The sequence below is a fragment of the Pongo abelii genome, chromosome 2 (assembly GCF_028885655.2).
Source record: "Pongo abelii isolate AG06213 chromosome 2, NHGRI_mPonAbe1-v2.0_pri, whole genome shotgun sequence".
Taxonomy (NCBI): Eukaryota; Metazoa; Chordata; class Mammalia; order Primates; family Hominidae; genus Pongo; species Pongo abelii.
Window position 1 is genome coordinate 923228 of NC_085928.1, and position 23476 is coordinate 946703.

The following is a 23476-nucleotide window of genomic DNA, read 5'->3' on the forward strand; positions in this document are numbered from 1 at the left end:
GAAGACACAAAGGGATTTAAAGTGACATGTGTATAGAATAAGACTAGAACACTCTGAGCTAAATCTGATGCTCCATTATATAGTGATCCTTTATTAAGCAAATTTTCTTCTGTCTCCTTGGTTTTATTTCATCCTTCATTTTATTAACCTTCCTGTGTATGCATCAGAGGCCTTCAAACCAGGGTGCCTGTCCTCTTGGGGTACAATGTATTATACTCTAAGGGTAGATGCGAGGTATCTGAGGGTCATGCAGACATGAGTAGTTTTAAAACAGTTTTTGGATCTTTAACTTCCCTCTGACCTCTTTCTTAAAACTGATCTACTCATCACCTGCAGTGTCCTTTATTACCTCCTTTTAATGATTGCTCTGTCCCACCTGGCAATACACAGGCATCCCTCTCCCTCTTCCTGAATCCTACGAGTATTGCCCCAGCGTTTAAAAAGTTCCTGGGTACAAAGAGATCATTACAAATATTGTTGTTGAGATAGTGGATGATGCTATCCTTTTCTTAATGGCAATTCTTTATTTTTTGCTTTTAACAAAATTGAAGGAAGAACCTAATTAATTTGTCAGGTTATAAATCATTAAACTAATTGTTGAAGATAAATTCTACAGTGTGAGTTTTGAAAAAAAGTAAGGAGTTTACGTAATTAAGTTACATTGTTAAAAGAATACTGAAACAAAATTTCTTCAAATTCCATGTACTTCCACATATATGAACAAACTTTCTCAATATTTCCATCTATAAAGATTAAAAAATAAGAACAGAATTAATGCAAAAACCGAGTTTTATTCCAGCAATGAGTAATACTCATTTGCTGATACATAGAATAATTGGAGAAAGTGAATCATCAGTTCATTAATAAATACATTTTTAATAAAATTTTATTCTTAATTTTAATAAGTATCAATATTTATACAAACTATGTTTTATTCCATTTGTAATTGTCATAGAAAATAAAAAAGTTAATTTCTATGCTTACACATTTTTCTTACAAAGATACATGATGGAGTGATAAAATTATATGAAGTAAATAAAATGGAGATAGAAGTTTTTTTTTTAAAAAGAATGATATAAAATTTCTGATTTCTAAAAAGCTTGTTCAGGTATATTTAAATGCACAATGTGTACATTTAGATTCATTGGATACACCTAAAGGAACAATATGTTTTATTTGAAATCATCAATATTTGAGTAATTTCAAAATTTATGATGAAGAAATGTAAATGTCTATTTAAATATGTGTGAGGGGAATATATAGATTTTCAAAATTCTTTAAAAGGGTATTTAAGCAACAGTTCCTTTTTGGGAAACAGAAAGTACAAAAAATACAAAAAAAGGCAAAAGTAGATAAATATGGAACATCTCATTGTGCACCTGAAGAGCCCTCAAATTAGAACAGGTGCATGTGCTTTCGCACGCTGCCAAGAGAGCATTTCACAGTGGGCTCTGTCTTTAGCATTCTTGGGATTCTTAATTAGGATTTATCCTTTTCAATCTCATGGAGAGGTATGCTTCTAAGCAGACACATTAGTGACATGCCATTTAGCTGTATTAAAAGATTATTACCAAAGGGGTTTACAAATTTTCATGAGTTTTCACTCATAGTTACATTTCCATTTTTCTTAAAATAGTAACAAGTAGTCAGCTTTTATTAAATGTCTACTATTTTCTAGGCCAGTGGATCTCTTGAGAAGTTGTTATACATGCAAATTCTCATACCCCAAACCTATTGAATCAGAGGCTCTAGGCATAGGGCCCAAACAGAGCATAATTTGGATGTATGCTAATGAAGATGTTTACTTTGGCTTGGTGACTTGAACATAGTAGGCATTTAATAAAAGCTAGCTGCTATTTCTGCTATTTTTTAAAAATAAATAGTTCATTCTAGCTCCTTGAAAGAACTTCTCCAGTTAATTCTAGCTCCTTGGAAAAATTAGTTGTATGTGTTCAATTATTCATAGGATATAATGGCTTAACATGTTTAAAATAAAACTCATTGCCTTCTACCAAAAACAGATTTCTTTTCCCAGCTTCTGCATTTCTATCAGTGATAAACTATACATCTGTAAACCTCTGATGGTTTCAGCCAGAAACTTCCCTATTGAAAGACCACACTGGGTGATCTCAGGTGCCCGTAAGATGTATTCCTTTTAGCAGCTGCTCCAGATTCTGAAATGCTCCCCATCAAAGTCACTTTATTGTGTAAGAAAGTTCACCTACGTGTCTTATATTAAAATTCACATTGGTTTCCGATGTGAATTAATATTTTATATTAATACAAAAGCATATCAGCTATTCAGAATAGGCTAATTTTAGAAAAGCCATGATGATGATGATGATGATGATGATGATGATGCTAATGATGATGATGATGATGACGCTAATGATGATGAGGATGATGACAGCCACCTTTTTCTGGAAGGAGGTGCTGAGCAACGCATCCGGCTGAAGGCTGCTGCAAGTCGCTCACAAAGGAGCTATGCTACAACAGACATTCCCCCTGCACACCCACAGGATCGCTGAGAAGTAGGTGTCACAGCGCAGAAAACAAATCAGGGAGGTCCAGCAACCTGCTCAAGCTCACTGACACAGGGAGAGACAAGGCCTTATTCCCAATCAGGACACCTAGGGCCAAGAGGCCACTGCCTGCTTTCCTTTGCCCTAGAGAACTGTAGGTAAAAACAGACATCACCTACTTCACAATTTAACCTGGCTTCAGGCATAAATATTGCCATCCCTCAGGCTTTAGAACCCCGATGGGAATTCTGCCTGGTGCGCTCTCAGCCTGCACCCTGTATTTTCTGCTTATTTTGTCTTTGTAAAACACTGCCTTCATCTGTTTACAATCTTGCGGTCCTTTTATTTTCTCACTGTCTTAGTGCAGAGATTGTTCAGTCTCAGTGACCCCAGCGACCATCTAGGTAGCTTGCTCAGGTGCAGATTACTAGGCCCTGCTTCCTAGGGGACTGATTTAGTTGATCTGGGACAGGAGTCCATTAATCTGAGTTTTGATCACCTCCACTCAGGTAATTGGGATTTTCCAGGTCTAAAAACCGTATTCTGAGAAAAAATACGAGTTTGTGCATTAAATCCAAACTGAGTTTGTCACTTAAGGTGCTCCAAAATTTCGTTTACCTTATTTGCCACACTTATATAATAAAGAACAAATGTTGACAGCTCTTTGGCTTAATATGAACTGAGAAAATGAGCTTTTATGTATGTATTTCAGAACATGCTATGTTGAGCACAGATGGCGAACCTAAATCAAAATATCCAGAAGCATATGTATCTCAAAAGTTTTTTTTTTCCCTTTGGGGGAACAGCAAACAAGAAACTAGAATGAAGAAAGATGACAGGACCAAAGTGCGGTCTCAGAAATATGAGCAACTTCTCCATATAGAGGACGACGATTTCGCAATGAGACCTGGATTTGGAGGTGAGTATTATCCTCTCAAAATTCATTTCAAAACCCATTGCACTGTCAAAATGGAAGTGAAAATTTAAAACAAGACCAAAATACAAGTAAAGTCCATCAGTTTAAAACAAAAAAAGGCTTTTACAATCACCTTCTCTTTAATGAGAACAATTGATGAGTTATCCATTTTAAATTGACCAAAAAACTCATTTGCCTACTATGCACACTGTAGTAAATAGTATGTGTTCCATAAATAGAGAATGGATATATGTTGCCTATACACCAACTTATTTTCTAACTAAAATCCTTAAATTGGATACATGTTATTTATAAAATCTTATTGAATATTCTTATGGGCTAGAATGCCATGCTTTGGGGGAAGAACTAGTATGGAAACTGCCATGGCTCCCTCTGAACGTACTCTGCTGAACTGTCTTTTAAAAATGGTTTATCACTTCTAGCAATTAGAATTGATCCAGTGTTAGAATACTCCTTAATGTACTATCTTATTCCATCCTCACAGTGACCCTATGGAATAGGCACTGTCATGATACTTAATATTGCAATGTGAAAACTGGGTCTTAAGAGAGGTTAAGAGATTTGCCCAAGGCCATGAAAACAGAAGGTGATAGAGCTGAGTTGTGATGGCAGGTAAAGAAGATGAAAATTCATATTACAGGTACATAATTGGAACAAAGACTTTCTTCTCCTTAGACTAATTAATGTACACATAGTTGTATCACTGAGGGTACCAAGTTTTCCAACAATACACAGGGTATGGTGAAATCATCAGGTTAAACTCTCTGGCTTACAGCTAAATCCATCCTGATTCTTCTTTCATTGACGGAGCCTTCCACTTCCACAATTCCTGAACTGACAACTTTTGAGAATCCTAGAGATGTGGAGATGAGGGAAGTATGGATGAGGATGAGAAGATCCTCTGGCAGTAGAACGGATACAGCTTTCTGATGAATAACGAATACCACAAGTGTTCAGGGCGGGGGATACTCTTCTCATGATGTGGTTATGACCAAGGGAAGGACAATAGGCATGTAGGTACTGCAGAGAACTAATTTGTTAACAGGCAAAACAAAAACATATGTTAAATATTCTTATGTTGAGGATTGGGTTTTTTTTTAGGGGGTGGTTGTTTGTTTTTTCAATTTCCTGAAATCCATTTGGTTCCAGTTCTTTTTTTTTTTTTTTTTTTTTTGAGACAGAGTCTCACTCTGTCACCCAGGCTGGAGTGCTGGCGTCTGGCATGCAGTGGCGCGATCTCGGCTCACTGCATCCTCCACCTCCCGGATTCGAGTGATGCTCCAGCCTCAGCCTCCCAAGTAGCTAGGATTACAGGCACGTGCCACCAGGCCAAGCTAATTTTTGCGTGTTTTCGTAGAGACAGGGTTTCACCCTGTTGGTCAGGTTGTTCTCAAACTCCTGGCTTCAGGTGATCCACTCACCTCGGCCTCCCAGAGTGCTAGGATTACAGGTGTAAGCCACCACACCCGGCCAATTCTAAGGGTCTAACCTTGATTTCACCACATTTGTGACTCAAACTTTGGTGAGCATCAGAATCACCTGGGGGTTCTGAAGGCACAGCTTACTGGGTTCCACCCCCAGAGTCTCTGACGCGCTAGATCTGGGTGGGGCCAACCATTTGCGTTTCTAACAAATTCCTAGGTGATGCTGCTGGTCTGAGAATCACAATTTGAAAGCTAGTGTATTAGGTGATCAGCATCAGATGAAATCCTGGTGAGTTTAATTTTTTGTTTTGCAGAGCATTTTTCACACTTATTGAATCATAATTTAAGATTTCAGAAGCCTTGAGATTAAGCAGCTTTAGAAATACCTTTTTTTCTTCTGAGACTCTATTTCTTTATCTTTTTTTTACTTTTCTTCACTACTTCTTTTATGTATCTTCCTTACGGCCGTTCTCAATAGACTGTGTTTCCCCAACCAAATTTTCCCAAAGTTTATATAATAGGCTCTACAACTACTACGCAGATATTCTGTACCTCAGTCCCTGTGATTTTATAAAAGCTCTTTAAAGTATTTCCCCTACCCCATGTAACAAGCAGGAATCTTCAGTCGATAAATTAGCCTGGCCGTGGGTTTGTGGCCACCAGGGAGCGCCAGTCACACAGGAATGGCTTGAAACTGGCCACTCCTGAGCCACAGTTGGAAGCTCTACCTGATGTCCTCTTTTCAACACGAATTCAAAAACCTGCCCTAATTCCTGTCAGGTTAGATTCCTCAATTAAATTCGCTCCTATCCTAGAGGAAAGGGTTTTTATGGAGATTATTTGAGGCCTTGGAAAGGAAGAAAGATTGAGAGAAAAATGACTATCCTTGAATGTAGACCTTGAACCAAGCGGTCTAGAGAGGCTTTGACACTCAAAGTTGTCCATGGACCAGCCGCAGAATCACCTGGGAGTTAGAAATGCAGATGCACGGGCCCCAACTCAGGATTCTACATAAAACTCTGCAGTGATTCCCCTAAACCTTACAGTTTGAGAAGCACTCCTGTAGATGATGAAGAGTCAACTCTCCTCTTTTATCTTAAAACATGTATGCCTTCATTCTCCATCCCTACCTCGTCCTCCCCCCTCCAGAAAAACATGAAATTGACCCGAAATTTCCACTCTGCTTGATCTGTTAGAGATACATTTTAAGATTTTTTTAAATGAAAATGCATTTTTTTAAAAATACTTTCTTTCCCGAGGCGACTTTGTGGGGTTATTAAAAATGCAATTGAAATGTGCTACTTAGCGGCAAGTGGCAAATCACCCCAGGATTAAGAAATTTTTCTGACAGTCATAGACTGGGGTGAAATGGTGTCCAAATGGCTTGTGTGTTTAGTCAGTTTGAGCAGAAAAATCCATAAATTCAGTCAGAAGCGTCAGTCTGGTAGCTCTGTGAAATACACCCCTTAACTTTCTCTTGCCTGTCTTGGTCAGAACATCTTCTTACACCAGTGACCCATTTCTCTGTTCTCATGGCTGCCTTCCTTGGGGAAATCAGACTGCAGAATATAAAAGCCAAGCTTTAATTTATCTTCTTTCTTTATGCTTGTCCGCAACACAAACACACGCACATACTTCTTCCCTCTTGAGCTAAATGTAACTTCAGCACTTTTCTTGCCTTAATGTGTTTTCCTAATTAGCTTTAACATTAAAACCAGCTGCTACTGCAGTGTTTTTTACTTTTATAAAGCATTAGAAGATTAATTGACTCATTATGTGGAAACAGGAGGATATAAATTTAGGGGAGCTTTTTGTTTAACTTGGGTTATAAATTGCAGCTCGTTTTCTTTATTTATGTTTTCCCCACCTTTTACATCTCCCATAACTAAGGGCTTTTTTGTTTTAGTTTTATAGATGATAATTTCTTTGTTTCTTCAAAGTGAAATCATTTCAGTATTCAGATACTGGCAACAGAATCAAGACAAAAGCTAAAGTTATAAAAGCTGCTTACACAGTCTTTGCTTGTCAAAGGAGAGGACTATACTGTGAGTCAGAAGGATCTGGCTACTTTCCTATCATTAACTAACTTTGGGTTTCAGGCACGTGTTGTAACCTCTCTGAGTATGCACTCCCTCGTGTCAAGTGGAGCTAAAATCAGCTCTCTCTAGCTAACAAAGCGGCTATAATTAAAGGATTAGATGATACATTATATAATGAACTTTAAATGCATTATAGAAATCAGATGTATAACTTTTATTTAGCCCTCATTATTCCAGCCTGCATAAAAACCAAATAGATGCTATATCTTTCCATATACAAAAAGGATTATAAATGTGTGTGCTACTACCTAGTTAGTTATCCTGAGAAATCAACACCATCATCATAATGGTTAATGTTTATTTAATTTTCACTATATTTTAAATGCTTTAGGTACTGAATTAATAAAATTAAAAATTATTATTTACACTGTTACATTTATTACTGATCCAATAGATAGATAACACGTAAGTTCGTTTTAATACATCTGAATGGGGTTAGGCTAAGGACTTGACTAGCTTCCTTTCACATAATCACAACAACCCTATGAAGTAGGTACCGTATATTTAGTTCTGTTTTACAGATTACATGAGGAGTTGAGGTATTTACAGAAGTTTGGCACTAACTCGGGTTTATATGGCTACAAGTTCCATGGATTTTAATGCATATGCTTTATCGCCACCTTCTATCTGACTCAGCTCCTTCTTTGTAAAAAGAATGATCTTTGGAGCTTTTATCTGGCTCCCAAACTCTGATTCTGCATCTTGGCTTTACACGCTGCTCACTCTCTACTCTATCCTCAAGAATGCTAGAGCGTAATACAGTTCCTCAAACCCATGAATAAGGTACAGTGGGACATGGAGCTCAAACCAGGCAGAAATGATGGCCTGGCGCAGTGGTTCACGCATGTAATCCCAGCACTTTGGGAGGCCGAAGCAGGCGGATCATTTGAGGTCAGGAGTTCGAGACCAGCCTGACCAACAAGATGAAACCCCGTCTCTACTAAAAATACAAAAAAAATTAGCCAGGGGTGGTAGTGCATGCCTGTCATCCCAGCTCCTCAGGAGGCTGAGGCCACAGAATCGCTTGAACCCAGGAGGTGGAGGTTGCCGTGAGCCGAGATTACACCACTGCACTCCAGCCTGAGTGAGACTCCACCTCTAAAAAAAAAAAAAAAAAGAAAGAAAAAGAAAAAAGAAATGAGGCCAGACGGCACCTGAGGGCATACATTTTCCTTGCAAACGGAAGAGCTTATCCCCACCAGAACCAGTATAAATTTGGAGGACGGAAGGAAGAAATCGAAGGTATTTCCAGAAACCCATTCCTAATAAACAAGCTATGTTTTAACCCCGATCTCAGATCAGCCTTCAAACAACCCTTAGGCTCCAGTGCTTGGACAGCAGTGGCATGAATAGGTCCTTGGAGGGTAGTTTTACAAGACTGTCCCCAGGCTCGTAGAGACAGTTGTCAGCATCTAGGATCTATTTATAAATCGTGAGGTACTAACTGCAAGTTGCTCTCTGATTTAAAAAAATAAAATAAATAAGTGATGAGAAGCACTGTATCTTTTTCTTTTCCTTTTTTTTTTTTTTCTTTTTGGTGAAGATTGGACTCATTATCTAAATGGCGTAGGATTGGGAGTAGCAGCTTACATGCCTAAGGGGCAGGTTTATATTTTTGCTTAATTGCAGTAGTGATAACATTTATTATATGCCATTTATTGACTACAAATTAAGTTCAGTAACTGTACTATGTCTAGTCCTCAAATGAGTCTCCAAGGTGAGTATTACTAGACAAATTTTATAAATCAGGTAAACTGAGCTTAGAGACGTTACTTACTCTCATTCACATAACAATTGTGAAGCTGGTTTCAAACTCTAGCCTGAGTGACTTTAATGCTAGAGCTTCATTTGGGACATTCTGCCGCTCCTCCAAGACCTTTCCAAATTTTTTCTTCCCTTGGAGTTTTGGAATTATTGGGAAGATTTACTCAATCTAAAATACCAGGTAGAGCCATGGCAAAAATATTTTCATGAATTGTTATTTTGGTTATTCTACTAATTCAAGAAAAAAGGCACACACACATAAAAAAGCACCAGAGCCCAACCCTATGAAGGAATAATAGTGAGATGTTCCCAAGTTAATGCTTAATCAAAATCACCATTAGACACTATTTAAGAATTGGCATAATATGGCCAGGTGCAGTGAATCATGCCTGTAATCCCAGCACTTTAGGAGGCCGAGGCGGGCAGATCACCTGAGGTCAGGAGTTTGAGACCAGCCTAGCCAATGTGGTGAACAAAATTAGCTGGGCGTGGTGGCACATGCCTCTAATCCCAGCTACTCAGGAGGCTGAGGCACAAGAATCGCTTGAACCCAGGAGGCAGAGGTTGCAGTGAGCCAAGATCATGCCACTGCCTTCCAGCCTGGGCGACAGAGTGAAACTGTCTCAAAAAAAAAAAAAGTCATAATTAGTGTTATAGGGTATATAGTAATTGACTATATATATAGTAATCGACTATAGGGTATATAGTAATTGACTAAATGTCAGGAAGAAGATGGTAGTTAAGATGTAACTGAGGTATTCCAGAAGCCTGAAGCAGGAATATATTTGCATGCCATCCCTGTGCCTGGCCACCTGAAACCCTTCAAAGTAAAAAAATGATACCGAGGGCATGGATTTGAGGATCCAAAAAAGGGAATTTGTTAATAAAGTGAAGGTGACATCAGTTAACTCCTGGGGCAGTCACAGAAAAGATACAGGACTGGCAAGACATACCTTGGGTTTTTATAGTATTATGCATTTAAAGGGCTGTCGAATTATAGGCATGCCTGTCCCGTGTAGCACATCCAGGCATTATGTAGCCTCAGCCTCATTAAGGAAGCTTTTCAGGCTTGACTCCTCTAAATCTTTCTTTGTTTCTTTTATCTTCTTTTCTTTTGTTTTCCTTTCTTTTCTTTTCTTTTCTTTTTTCTTTTTCTTTTTTTTTTTTTTTTTTTTTGAGAGACAGTCTAGCTCTGTCACCCAGACTGGAGTGCAGTGGTGCCATCTCAGCTCACTGCAGCCCCTGCCTCCCAACATTCATGCCTCAGCCTTCCGAGTAGCTGGGATTACAGGCACACACCATCATGCCCAGCTAATTTTTGTATTTTTAGTAGAGACGGGGTTTCACCATGTTGGTGAAGCTGGACTCAAACTCCTGTCCTCAAGTGATCCGTCCACCTCAGCCTGCCAAAGTGCTGGGATAACAGGCGTGAGCCACCACGCCCAGCCTAAATCTTTGAATCTCGATTAAAACAACCAGCTTGGATCCATTTAGGCAGGATTTATATTTTCTCAACCATAATTGAAAATATTTTTTAAAACTCAGAACTATATAGACAATAAGGTTTAATTGAGAATGGCTTATATGGAAAGAGAACATATGAAAGACTACATATATAAATATATAAATTATTTTAACACATATGTACATATAATTTCCCTCACAAAACTAAATGTTGATGTTACTAACATCAATTTTGCCTCACACTGGAAGTGGTGAAATCATTTGTTAGGTGTACCTAGGAAATGTCAGTCTAGTCTGGATTCTCTTGGTTGTCATTCAGGTTTTCTGGGCCCATGAACCTGATTCTGGGTGACTCAACTGTACAAGTGTCAGCAGTGCTCTGTCTGAAATTGCTCCAATTCTTCTCTCAGTATTTTCTCATTAAATGGATTTGTAAGGATATTTGCTTCTTCCCAAATGCAGCCTGTGGTTGCTGCTGATCTGCAAAGGGACACTTCTGAATCTGATCTGTAGTGTCCCTGTGTGGCACTGTACTTTTAGTCTCAATAAAATTTTCTGTGTTCCTCTACTCCACCAACCACGGCACAAATGGAAAAGGCTGATATTTTTGACAGCAGAGAAAAGGTCCCAACATTGCCCATGTCAAGGATTCTATGACACTCCCTGACTGTGAGATATGACCGTTACCATATAGAGTACATAATTCTACATACTCTTAAGACATGTTTTCAAAACAGTTTTCCTTTTCAAATCACTAGTAGGTAAAAAGAATAAAAAACTAAAAAAAAAAAAAAAACTGGAGACACTACTTTTATACTAGAGGAGGAAACTATTGACATGATCCCAAGTGAATGAGTAATGATTATTAGAATACCATTTATTTACACATGTGCCTTTATTATAATAGTTGAGTATATAATAACTGATTCAATAAATAATGGAGAAATTTGTTGTTTAAAAAAACTTTAAAAGTAATTCAGTCGCTGTCCAAGAGAATTAATCTCTCTGTTTTGAATGGTTTTAAAATGATAATAATGCATTCCTCAGCATATTAACCATTCTTCTTTCTGAAGGGTCTCCAGTGCCAGTAGGTATAGATGTCCATGTTGAAAGCATTGACAGCATTTCAGAGACTAACATGGTAAGTTTCTTCATGGGATATTGTTCTTTTTCTGAAAAGACAGAAACTCGGCAATGTCAAAATCACTAGTATTTTAATAAATCATTTTAATTATGTATGTTATTTATGTCTCCTACTTTGCTTAATCACAGGGTCATGATTGCTGTGCTCTCTTCCATCCACTTCATTCTAACCTTGATTACAATTCTCATTCCTTTTCTACTCTTCTATTTTCCTTCTAATGGATTTCTAGTGGTGGAACACTGTAGAACATCATGATATATTTACCTATGTAGCAAGAACTGGGAACAATTGTATAAACAGAAGGATGACCGTACTACATGTGCGATATGAAATCTGAATCATGAGTCCTTGCCCGTAAAATAATAAACAGTTGAACCAGCATTGATGGCCTGCTTTCAAATATGTCAAATGATATTAATTTTGCTTATCTGTAGACAACCAGTAGCAGAGGACAAAGAATTTTTTTAGTTCATGGGACTAAAAATTTAATTAAAAATTTGTCTACTCCCTTATATTTTTCTAGAAATCTAAAAAAGACTGCCGTTATTTAATTTTGCAATGAAACATCTGTATTTTCCTAGAGTATTATTCACTCTATGAAGTATCCATAAAACTTGAAACTGATCCGTTATCTTCAAGCTTCCTGTTAGCTTTTTTCTGTCTTTTATGACATTTTGCATGCCTTGCTTTTCTGTTTCTTCTCCCCATCCCTTAACCACTTTGGCTATTTTTATGTTTTAATATTATCAATCGTAATTTTTCATTTTATTTTCTCTATTCCCAATTTAGGACCACCTTCCTTGTTTACATAATTACCAGAGACATTTTTCATTTAAGTGATTTTAGGTTTTTCAAGTTTTTTTGCTCTAAGAAAGAATAGTTAATACCATTGCTAGCTTATACATACGAGCACGTACATATTTGTTTTCAGATATATTTCCTTTTTACTCACTCTTGATCTATTAATTTGTTAATGTAGTTTCAGAGTTTGGTTGAGCCCCTTTCAGTTTGTTTTTCTATCCCAAATAAAGAGTGCCTTTATAGCTTCAAATTTTCGGTGCCTGTTTCCTTGTTGTCTTAGTCTATTTGTGTTACAATAAAGGAATACCTGAGGCTGGGCAGTTTATAAAGAAAAGAGGTTTGCTTGGCTCATGGTTCTGCAGGCCATACAAGAAGCATGACACCGCCATCTGCTTCTGGTGAGGGCCTCAGGAAGCTTCTACTCACGGTGGAAGGTGAACGGGAACAGGCATCGCATGGCAAGAGAAGGAGGAATGGGGGGTGGGGGACATACTAGGTTCTTTCAACAACCAGCTCCAGGTGGCAGGGGTGAGGAAGGGAGAAGACTGTCATGGGAAATAATTGAGAACTCATCCATTACTAAGAAGATGCCTCCAAGCTATTCCTGAAGGATCTGCCCCCAAGACCTAAATACCTCCTGATATGGTTTGGCTCTGTGTCCCCACCCAAATCTCATCTTGACATGTTGAGGGAGGCACCCTGTGGGAGGTGATTGGATCATGGGGGCAGTTTCCCCCATGCTGTTCTTGTGATAGTGAGAGAGTTCTCATGAGACCTGATTATTTCAAAGTGGCAGTTTCCCCTGCACATGCTCTCTCTCTCTCCTGCTGCCTTGTGAAGAAGGTGCTTTCTTCCCCTTTGCCTTCTGCCATGGTTGTAAGTTTCGTGAGGCCTCCCCAGCCATGCAGAACTGTGAGCCAATTAAACCTCTTTTTTTATAAATTAGCCAGTCTCAGGTAGTTCTTTATAGCAGTGTGAAAATGGACTAATACACCTGCCATCAAGCCCCACCTCCAACACTGGGTATCAAATTTCAACACAATATTTGGAGGGAACAAACATCCAAATTCTACCACATGTTCTTACTAATGGCTATGTGTCTTTATATTTAAATTGCTTTTTCCATCTCATTTCTTTCTCCTCAGTTGCTATCTTTTCCGTCATCCTCTTTAGATGGATCTCTTTCATTTTCTGTCAAAACTACACCACTTTCAGGTGTTAATGATAAAGGCCCTAACTAGTACCTACCAGTAAGATGCAGCTTATGAATATGTTTAGGTTTGGTTTCAATTTTGTATTTGGTTTGAATTTTAGTTTTTTCTCTCCATTCTACCCAAAGTACTAAACAATTTAATGTTTGGGCCAGGAGCAGTGGCTCATGCCTATAATCCCAGCACTTTGGGAGGCCGAGGTGGGCAGATCATTTGAGGTCAGAAGTTCGAGACCAGCCTGGCCAACATGAGGAAACCCTGTTTCTACTGAAAATACAAAAAAATTAGCCGGGTGTGGTGGCTCATCCCTGTAGTCCCAGCTACTCAGTAGGTTGAGGCAGGAAAATAACTTGAACCTGGGAGGTGGAGGTTGTACTGACCCAAGATCACACCACTGCAATTAATCCTGGGTGGCAGAGTGAGACTCTGTCTTAAAAAAAAAAAAGTTTGAATGCCTTCAGATGGGGCCTGTGCCCTCCAGTTTGTCCTGGAACCTGTGCCTTGCTTTTCTCTAGATTCAGCCTGCTTCTTTCATTAAAGTTGCCCACTTGGTCCTTGGAGTCATTTGAGATGACAGCTCTTATCCAGATGCTTATTGTCCTTTATTTTCTACTTTAAACATGGCAGTCTGGTTTTCTGTTTGTTTTTTAATAAAACCAAGGAGTAGCTCTTCCGTGAATTGGGAAAAGTTCAGTTATTTTCTTTTCAAACTCCATTTTCTATCTGAAAAGATTTAGTTTGTTGTTTATCCAATGTACTCATTTGATGGCCATTTTTATGTACGTGAATCCTTGAATTTCATTCCATTTTCTGGAATATTTTACATGTGTGTTCTTATAAAACTTTCAAAAGTTGTTTTTATATATGCTTTAGAATAAGTATTGTTGATACATAAACTGTAGCTTATATAGTGATTTTCAGAGTGTTAAAATTTAAAATTTAGATTCTATGTATAATTTTTGTAATAATGCAAATACTGCAATTAAAGATAAAAAGAGAGAGACAAAGTGAACAAACAGGGATCTGTTGAGGGAGGGACCTAGAAAATATCAATCACTAAAATCAAATAATCTTTTCATCTATATCCTTAATTCATATTTTTATTTATAGTGATTCCTCCAAATCACTAAAAGAAAAGTTCAGGACACATAAAAATTCTAGAAAGGTCTAAACAAAATCTTCTATGACCCATTACACCTTGTTTCACTCTGTAAACTCTTCAGCTAATGGTCTGCCTCATCTTTATCATTATCTAATTCAATATTTATTTCAGCTCAATGTAAGTCTTAAAGATTCATTTGCCATTCTCCTGCAAAAGGGAATAGCACTAATAGGACTCGCTACTCAAAAAAGATTGGTTTAGAAGATTTTGCCCCTTTCTTACCCAAAGGCAGCTCTTTTACTGATACTTCCCCAAGCCTGTTGTGCTCTGAGAACAAGCTTTTATTTCCCCTCTGCTGGCATATTATCCAAGTCATTTCTGAATGACCCAGTTTGCATCTAAAGTCCTTATTTTTTCTAAACAGCAGCACCCAGAACTGGACATCATCTTTACCTCCTGAATAAGGTTAGCTGTGCTAGTCCGTACCAGAGAAAACTGGACTGGGTTCACATGCCCAGTTTGAAAATGCTTTCTGATTGTCAGTGATTCACCCTTCCCCCTAGTGTTGGTTTTTTTGTTGGTTTGTTTATTTGTTTTTGCTTCTCATTTATCATCTTTCTACTCTCTCGTCCACCCTAACTTCACTTTCGATCCATTTAAGTTTTGTCTCACCCTCCTCCCAGAATGCTGTTTGGCCTGCTCCTGATAGTGCCAGCGTGTGGTGACTTGCTGTATCGCAGACATGCACCAACATCTGCTATTTGACGGCATAAACTCGATGTTTGCCTAGTTAACTTCAGATCAGACTGAGCATCTAATTCTAAATATATGCTTATTAAGGCACTCTGTGCAGTAACCCACACAATTCCTTGTATTATGTTAATGAAGGAACCATTCTGTTTATTTGCCCTCACCCTAATTCAAAATTATACCTGGCTAATGTTCCCAGATTAATCCAGAGCCATAAATCAGTATAGCTCTATTCTGAACCTAGGACAAACTAGCTCATAATTAATTGGTGACTCATTCAGAGTTTACTGAAATGTATCCTTTGTTTGTATAATAAATGCCAAAGTTCTATGATATGCACTGGTTCAAGAAAAATTTGATTATCGTTGGAAAAAAAGATAGTAAGAAGTAAGCAATTGTGAAATAGTAAGATGTAAGCAATTGCAAAATAGTAAGAAGTAAGAAATTGTAATTGTCCAACAGCCAATAATTTGGATGAAGCTGCGGGAGTTTCTATTCAAACAACCAAATATTTGGAACATCTGAGAGCCAAACAAAACTCAAATAATTAACTAAATCAACTTTTTCTAATATAATGCTAGTACAGTTTTTTCCTCTCATCAGTACATTCTTACAGTGTAAGAATAAACAGTAACAATTCAAATCCCTGAACCACACTGAATCAGAATCAGCTTCTGGGAAAGGTGCCATTTCAACAAGCTTCAAAAGTTAATCTTTGCACACTAAACTTTGAGAACTACCATTTCACAATATGCTTTCTGTCTCCCAAGCTGAGGATGATTCTGTCTCTGTCCCAGGACTTCTGACAACTTGCTTTACACGAATAGCTCTAATAAACACTGTATCCACGTTTTTGTGGGACTATAGTTTATTCAATTTGGGAAAACTTCTTTAACAAAAATAACATGAATATCAATACAAAATCAGTTTTAAAAGTGATTTAGAATAAAAAAGGAAGTCACAATAAAATAATGGACAATAAAATAGTAAAGTTTCAGGTTCCTTTCTTCTGAAATCTCTGTAGGTTATTTACCAGAATGCTTACACAGAAATGCTTCCCATTTATAACCTGGTTCCCCTTCCCCAACTTGAATATTCTGTTATAACTCCCAGAAATTCTCAACATTCACTAGGCTCCATGTGAAGGAGAAGCTCAAAGCATAACCTCCTTAGCTTCATCCTAGATCTACCTGAAACTACAATATTAACCATTCACTTAAAAGTCATTAACACCATAGGAATGAGTCCTGGGACTAATAGTGTTGAGTGGTCATCCTGAACCATATTCCTACTGGTTTTTTTGGTCTCTTTTTCTCTCTGTCTAGGACTTTACAATGACTTTTTATCTCAGACATTACTGGAAAGACGAGAGGCTCTCCTTTCCTAGCACAGCAAACAAAAGCATGACATTTGATCACAGATTGACCAGAAAGATCTGGGTGCCTGATATCTTTTTTGTCCACTCTAAAAGATCCTTCATCCATGATACAACTATGGAGAATATCATGCTACGCGTACACCCTGATGGAAACGTCCTCCTAAGTCTCAGGTAAGGAAAGCTGCCTATCACCTTTGGCTTCCTTGTACTGCAGCCATCTGCACCAAAGCTGATGATGCTCATTTCAGATGAAACTCACAATGTTGCTGTCTGTTAATGCTGCTGGAGATTGGGACACAAGCATACGATGTGATTTTCCCCTGGTTCTAACATCCAGATTTTAAAAAATGATTTTCTATTCTAACTATACCCACTCTGGGTATATGTCAGTTGGACAAATAGAATGGAGCTGAATTATGGAAATCCTAAAATCTGGCACACAATATTATAGGTAAACAAGCCTGTTTTCCTCCTCACCAACTCCACCCCACCTTGGTACCCCACCAAACAGTTTTGGAAACTTGGATTAGCTAAATAACTTTTCTTAATTGTCTCCTTCATTTTTCATGAGAAGGCATGGCTATCATTCAAGCTAACAGCAATTTGCTCTCTTTTTCTTTTCTTTTAATTCTAAAATGTGCATTCCAACAGTTTGCTATAACAGCCCTCCCTTTTTAATGTTCCATATTTTCTTTTAGTCAAATGAGTTCTGTGCACATTGAGTGGCTTATCATGGATAATTCTAAAAATGTTTGGTAAACCCAAGCAACTCAGCTTTTTTAAATGTCCTACAAACCTTAGAAAAATTCTAAAGTAGGGTGAAAAAATGATGCCCCAAAAGATATCCATGTCCTAATTCCTGGAACCTGTGGAGCTTATCATATATGACCGAAAAAGAAAAAAAAAGAATCCTTGCAGACATGATTAAGTTAAGGATCTTGAAATAGGGAAAAAATTATCTGGATTATCTGGTTGGGACTTAAATGCAATCAAAAGTAAGCTTATAATAGAAAGGTAGAGGAAAATTTCATGCATACAAAAGAAGAGGAGGCAATGTGGTCATAAGTTAAGGAATGTTGGCAGCCACCAGAAGCTATAGGACACATGGATTATCCCCCTAGAGCTGCTAAGAGCGAAGGGCCTTTATGACACTTTGATTTCAGCTCCATGATACTGATTTCAGGGTTCTAGCCTCCAAATCTGTGAGAGAATAAATTTCTGTTGTATTAAACCACAAAATTTGTAGTAATTTGTTACAGCAGCAGTAGGATACTCATACAGATTATTTTTGCTTGTTACAAATACCTTACCCACTTCAGCACAGAGCTGTTGCCAGGCATTTTATAAATGCTGTCAATGTTTTTTAAATTGCAATTAAAGGAAAATATCACTTTCAATGGGTTTTTTGGGGGGGTTTAGGGGAAGGAACAGCGCCTCACTGTGTCACCCAGGCTGGGGTGCAGTGGCACAATCTGAGCTCACTGCAGCCTCTGCCTTCTGGGTTCAAGTGGTTCTCCTGCCTCAGCCTCCTGAGTAGCTGGAATCACAGGTGCCCGCCACCATGCCCAGCTAATTTTTGTATTTTTAGTAGAGACAAGGTTTCACCATGTTTGCCAGGCTGGCCTCGAACTCCTGACCTCAAATGATCTGCCCGCCTTGGCCTCCCAAAGTGCTGGGGTTACAGGCGTGAGCCATGGTGCCTGGCCTCAATAGGACTTTTAAATCAGGAGTAGCATAGGACTCATACGTACTGGAGTCAAGCCTCAGTAGGAATCAGGAGCAGAACGGCACTATCTGGACAAAGAATCAATTGTTTTAAATTAATTTTGGTGGGGGGAGGTCCAGTAAATAATTAATTCAGTGGATTTTTCTTACCCTGCACATTCCAGGAAATATTTGGCCCTTGCCAGGCTGTTGCAGGGTAACCTCTAACCCCTTGGAATATCCTAACTGATGAGAGTATCTTTGTTTACTTTGGGGTTGGGGGCTGAGCCAGATAGTTTCTGCTAACAATGTGATTTACAGTGGAGACTTTGAGCCACTAGATATCAGCTTCACCTCTGGAGGGGCTGGAGACTAAGGTCAGCCATGTGGGTGGTCAGTCATTACTATGTGGCTACTCTCAGTTGAAAGTGTAGATACCAAGGCTTGGGTGAGCTTCCTTAGTTGATAATGTCCCCAGGGTGTTGTCACATATCATTGCTGAGAGAATTAAGCACCATCCACATAACTCCATTAGGAGAGGACAACTGGACATGTGTTCCTGGTCTCTCCTGGACTCTGCCCTGTGCCCCTTTTCTAACTGTTGATTTTCATCTGTGTCCTTTCATTATAATATAAGTAACCAAGAGTACAACAGCTTTACTGGGTTCTGCGAGTCATTCTAGTGAATCATGGACCCTGAGAGTGGTCTTGGAGATCCTCTAACACAGGAGGAACTCAAAATTGTTGTCAGCACAGCTCTTCCAGCCAACAGCAGAGCCAATCCAAACCCAGAGCCAGATCCCCTGGTTCCAGCTTGGTTCTGACACTAGCTAGCCACCTAGCCTCCTTGGTCATTAAGTCACTCACATGTACTATGAAGGAAATGGACTGAAACACCTCAGAAGGTCCTTTCTAGGTTTAAAGTTCTAGGAATACACCAAAATGAATCCTTGGCTTGATGTTTTGTTGCACGACTATTGACAGTAGAATTAGCCCACAAGAAGATAAAATGTCCCTACTCCTCTGATTAACTCAAGGGCACCAAGGAGCATCTGTTGCCTTTGTTTTTTGTAAACCTGCTCAGGGGCCTTTTATGAACCCCTGATCTGCTATTGTGAGTACCAAAGTTTCTACTTCGAGGCAAGATCATAGTGCAGCAGCCTCTGCCTGAAGCTAGGAAAATCTAGGAGGATATAAAATTTGAAAAAACAATTCTCATCAGTATGCAAGCCTTTTGGCTTAATACTACCTGAATTATGCATTGTGCACATAGATCTATAACTAAGAATGCTCCAGGCTTTTCACTCACTACTGGAAAGAGAATATCCTCGGGTAAACTTGCTTTGTGAAGGAAACCTTTAACTTCAGGTTTTTATTGCCACCATTCCCACCCTTTGTTACTACAGACTATTTATGTGTGGATCTTCCAGAAAGCAAAAAATATTTAAATCTATTTAAAAGTCTTCTCACTTTGAAGAATGTTTTTCTAGAGATATCAGAGCCAGAAAACACAGAGGGGGCTGATCAGGAAATGGTGAACACAGAAGCAGGTATGAGAGCTGAATTCACTCATTGACTCTGTGTCTTAAGAAAATCATCTACCCTCCTGAGTTTGCTTCCTTGCGTGTTATTTGGACAGAAGATAATGCTGCCTGTTTTGCATTATTCTTGAAAGACACACAGAACCAGCAAACAGTAAGAAAGCTTCAATGTTGCATGCTCATTTGGCCAGATGGTTAAATGATCTGCAGTTTTCTTTTTCTCATTCTTTTTATAGGATAACGGTTTCGGCCATGTGCTTTATGGATTTCAGCAGGTTTCCTCTTGACACTCAAAATTGTTCTCTTGAACTGGAAAGCTGTAAGTCTCACTTCCTGGTGGAGTGAGTGCACATCATTTGAACACACCATCACATACTTACATGTAAATAAGCATGCTCTTAACAAGCATTTTAAAATACTGGTATATTTATCCAAAACCAAAATAATTGTGGGTTCTTTTTTTTTTTTTTTTTGGTTTCTGTTTTTTATGAAGGTTGATGGCAGTTTGTCTGTTAAAGGAGAAGGTTCAGGGGAAAAGTGTTTTGATAATTGCATATTCTATAGTTTCCACAATAAAGGAACAGCTCCCTAAAAAGTCTATTCTTGCTAATGTTGTTACATAGACTGACGCAGACTTTCCACATTTGGAAAGCTCTGGAATTCACATTCCCAGATGAATCACAATCCTTCATTAAGTAGACTTGGATTCCCTAGAAAAATCTAACTCTAGACATAGACCCCCTAATCAAAGCCTCATCACAGGGCATCTGAGCTGTCAATCACTTTTACCAATCAGCTATTTTTGATAGATCTTAAAAGCTGACTGCAATTCTTGAAAATGTGTCTAAAATGCTGGAAATCTCACCAGATGTCTACTCCACAGATGCTCCACCCCAGATCCATTCGAAATTTTCCATACCACTATTTGACTTTAGAAAATTTCTTGTAAGATTGGCCCGTTTTGGAATTTCATCCAAGAAAACTAAAAACAAATGGGGACTAACAGCCTGGAGTCAGGCCTGTGACAGTGAGAGGATGCTGTGGTGTCACTCTGAAGCCTGGCTTAATACTCTAAGAGAATGCACACAAATATGGGACCAGCTATCTGGGGAGTTTCAATTCATTGTGTGGGCACAAGATCCACACTATACTAGTCATCAGGGTCTAACTTTTAGAGATTCTTTTTCCTCCTCCTAAAAGTGTGTGTTTGATTAGTCCATTGGCAAACATATTTTTATCACCTAATATGTACATGTCATTGGAGTAGGCACTAAGGATACAGAGCCACATAAGACATGGTTATAGAACTCATTGAGCTTACAAGAGCTTATTCCACTTACAAGACTGATATTTTCATGTTTTAGATGCCTACAATGAGGACGACCTAATGCTATACTGGAAACATGGAAACAGGTCCTTAAATGCTGAAGAGCATATGTCCCTTTCTCAGTTCTTCATTGAAGACTTCAGTGCATCCAGTGGATTAGCGTTCTATAGCAGCACAGGTACAGCATTTTACATGGGTGATTCATCAGCATTTATTGGACATCTACTGTTTGCAAAGCACCACAACATGTGAAAAGGCCGGAATCCAAGCGAGCGTCCCCTTTGGCCAGCACCATCATTCCTCTCCTTTTACAGGGAGCAAGCTCCACCTTTCCATATGTCGTTTCTTTCCCACTCATGCAGCCACCTCTAACTAGATGCCTTGCTTCCATTCTTGACTTCTCCAGTCTCAATACAGCAGACAGAGTAATCTCTTTGGAACATAAAGTTCACAATTCTTTCCTGTTCTAAACTTTCCAGTGTCTTTCCATCACATTTACGACAAATTGAAGTTTCTCAACGTGATCAGTCTCCTGCCTAATGTGGGACTTACCCACTCCCTCTGCCCCTCACCACCTGCTACTCTCCCGACACTGGCCTTTTTGCTTGCCCGCCTCATTCCATCTGCAGGGCCTCTGCTTGGCCTTCTCCTCCCTCTGCCTGGAGTGCTTTCCCCCAATATTCTTATGCCCTTCTCCCTCATTTCAGTCAGAGCTTTGTTCAAACAGCTTCTCAAACAGTGCTTTCCTAACCAAACCAACGTTCTTGGTACATGATAGATGCTCAATAAAAATCAGCTAAATGAATCCATCCATAAAGTGTATCATTGCCCCAAACAGAAAACCCATCCAAAATTGGACCTATATAGTACTCTTTACTATGACAGATATATTTCTGAATTGACAACTTTTATCCAAGACACCTTTTAAAGTTAAATGTGATCCCCATTGACTAAAGTTGGAAGCAGCCTCCTTCGGTTCCCCTCTACCCTCCTCACCCTCCACTGCCATTCCCCTTCTGGATATTAATATTCTGGGTCATTTTAGGCCAAATCCATATAAAATGCCACTTCAGATTCAATGCAGCCATGCTTAGGCCAGCCAGAAAGTGTGCCAACAGCTGTCCCTGAGTTTCAGAGCTGTCCTGGCTAGAATGCTTTACCTACTCTGCCTTGATTAGTGGTGTCTTTTCTCCTCAAAGATTCTCCACTCTGTTCTTAGATCTTGGAGAGTAGTTATCAAGTTTTTATCTAAAACCTGCAGCTTTAAGAGAGAAGTAGAAGTTGACATTGCAGAGAAGTTAAATGATTCTCTAGGAACAACAGCTATTTATCTATTTAGACCCAGAAGAAATTCTCTATTTCACTCCATTATTTGTCTACATTGCTTGGGATTCAGCAAATGATGCTCTCAATTTTAATCATGTTTATTGCCTTTTCTGATTATGTAAGTAACACATATTTATTTGTTTTGATCACTGATATATCCCTGGCTCATAGTAGATGTTCAAAGGCTAATTATTGAATGAATGAATAAATGTTAGATAATTTGAAGAGACCTCAGAAAAATTTAAAGGAAAATCTCTTTGTAATCCTACCTCATAGAAATAAACTATATTATTATTTTGGCATATTTTTCTGCTCCTCCTTCTTCTCCTCCTTTTCTCACTTTGTCTTTCTCTATATGAATAAATATAGGCATATATTTATCAGGATTTTTAATGTTCTTAGTTAATCCTAAATTAAATTAATATTTAAATAAAAGAATGTATGCAATGAACCATGGTATATGTGAAGTATAATTTATAGGATGTGTTTTCATTTTACTATTGCTAAAATGAAAAATAACTTTGACATATGATAAATTGTAAATAGATATTTGCAATGTTTAATGCTAATACAATGTAATATATATGAAGCATAGAAATCCAAAAGAATTGTCTCCTGCACAGAACATATACAAAATATACAATAATAACAATGGCATTTCTTTAGCTTTTGAAGCACAACTATCCATTAACATATATCCAACCATCTTCCTAACAAGAAGTTAAATTTCACTTCAAAATTCTGACTTTACCACTAAATCATTCCATTTGCTCTACCATAATTTTATTTGTGCTTGTCAGACTTTTTGAGCCCTACCAGGCAGCTCCAACACTAGTTGATTTTTATCTTTTTCTGGTCATGTTTTAGAATCTCTCTAAAGCCAGGAAAATACTGGCATGGAAAAACTTACTGCTTACAAAGATGCTTGCATTTTAAAATGAACTTACAAATATTTAACATTCAAACGTAGTTACATTTTTAA

The 23476-nt window shown here is 38.3% G+C and overlaps 1 protein-coding gene across 1 annotated transcript in view; it reads left to right on the forward strand.

Annotated features, from left to right (window-relative positions):
- GABRR3 (gamma-aminobutyric acid type A receptor subunit rho3) overlaps positions 1 to 23476 on the forward strand; it is a 48475-nt gene that overhangs the window by 6003 nt on the left and 18996 nt on the right. The window contains exons 2-6 of the mRNA XM_002813380.4: positions 3329 to 3441; positions 11284 to 11351; positions 16544 to 16767; positions 20078 to 20160; positions 21206 to 21346. Of these exons, the coding sequence (XP_002813426.4) occupies positions 3329 to 3441; positions 11284 to 11351; positions 16544 to 16767; positions 20078 to 20160; positions 21206 to 21346 (629 nt within the window). The remainder of the gene's footprint in view (positions 1 to 3328; positions 3442 to 11283; positions 11352 to 16543; positions 16768 to 20077; positions 20161 to 21205; positions 21347 to 23476) is intronic.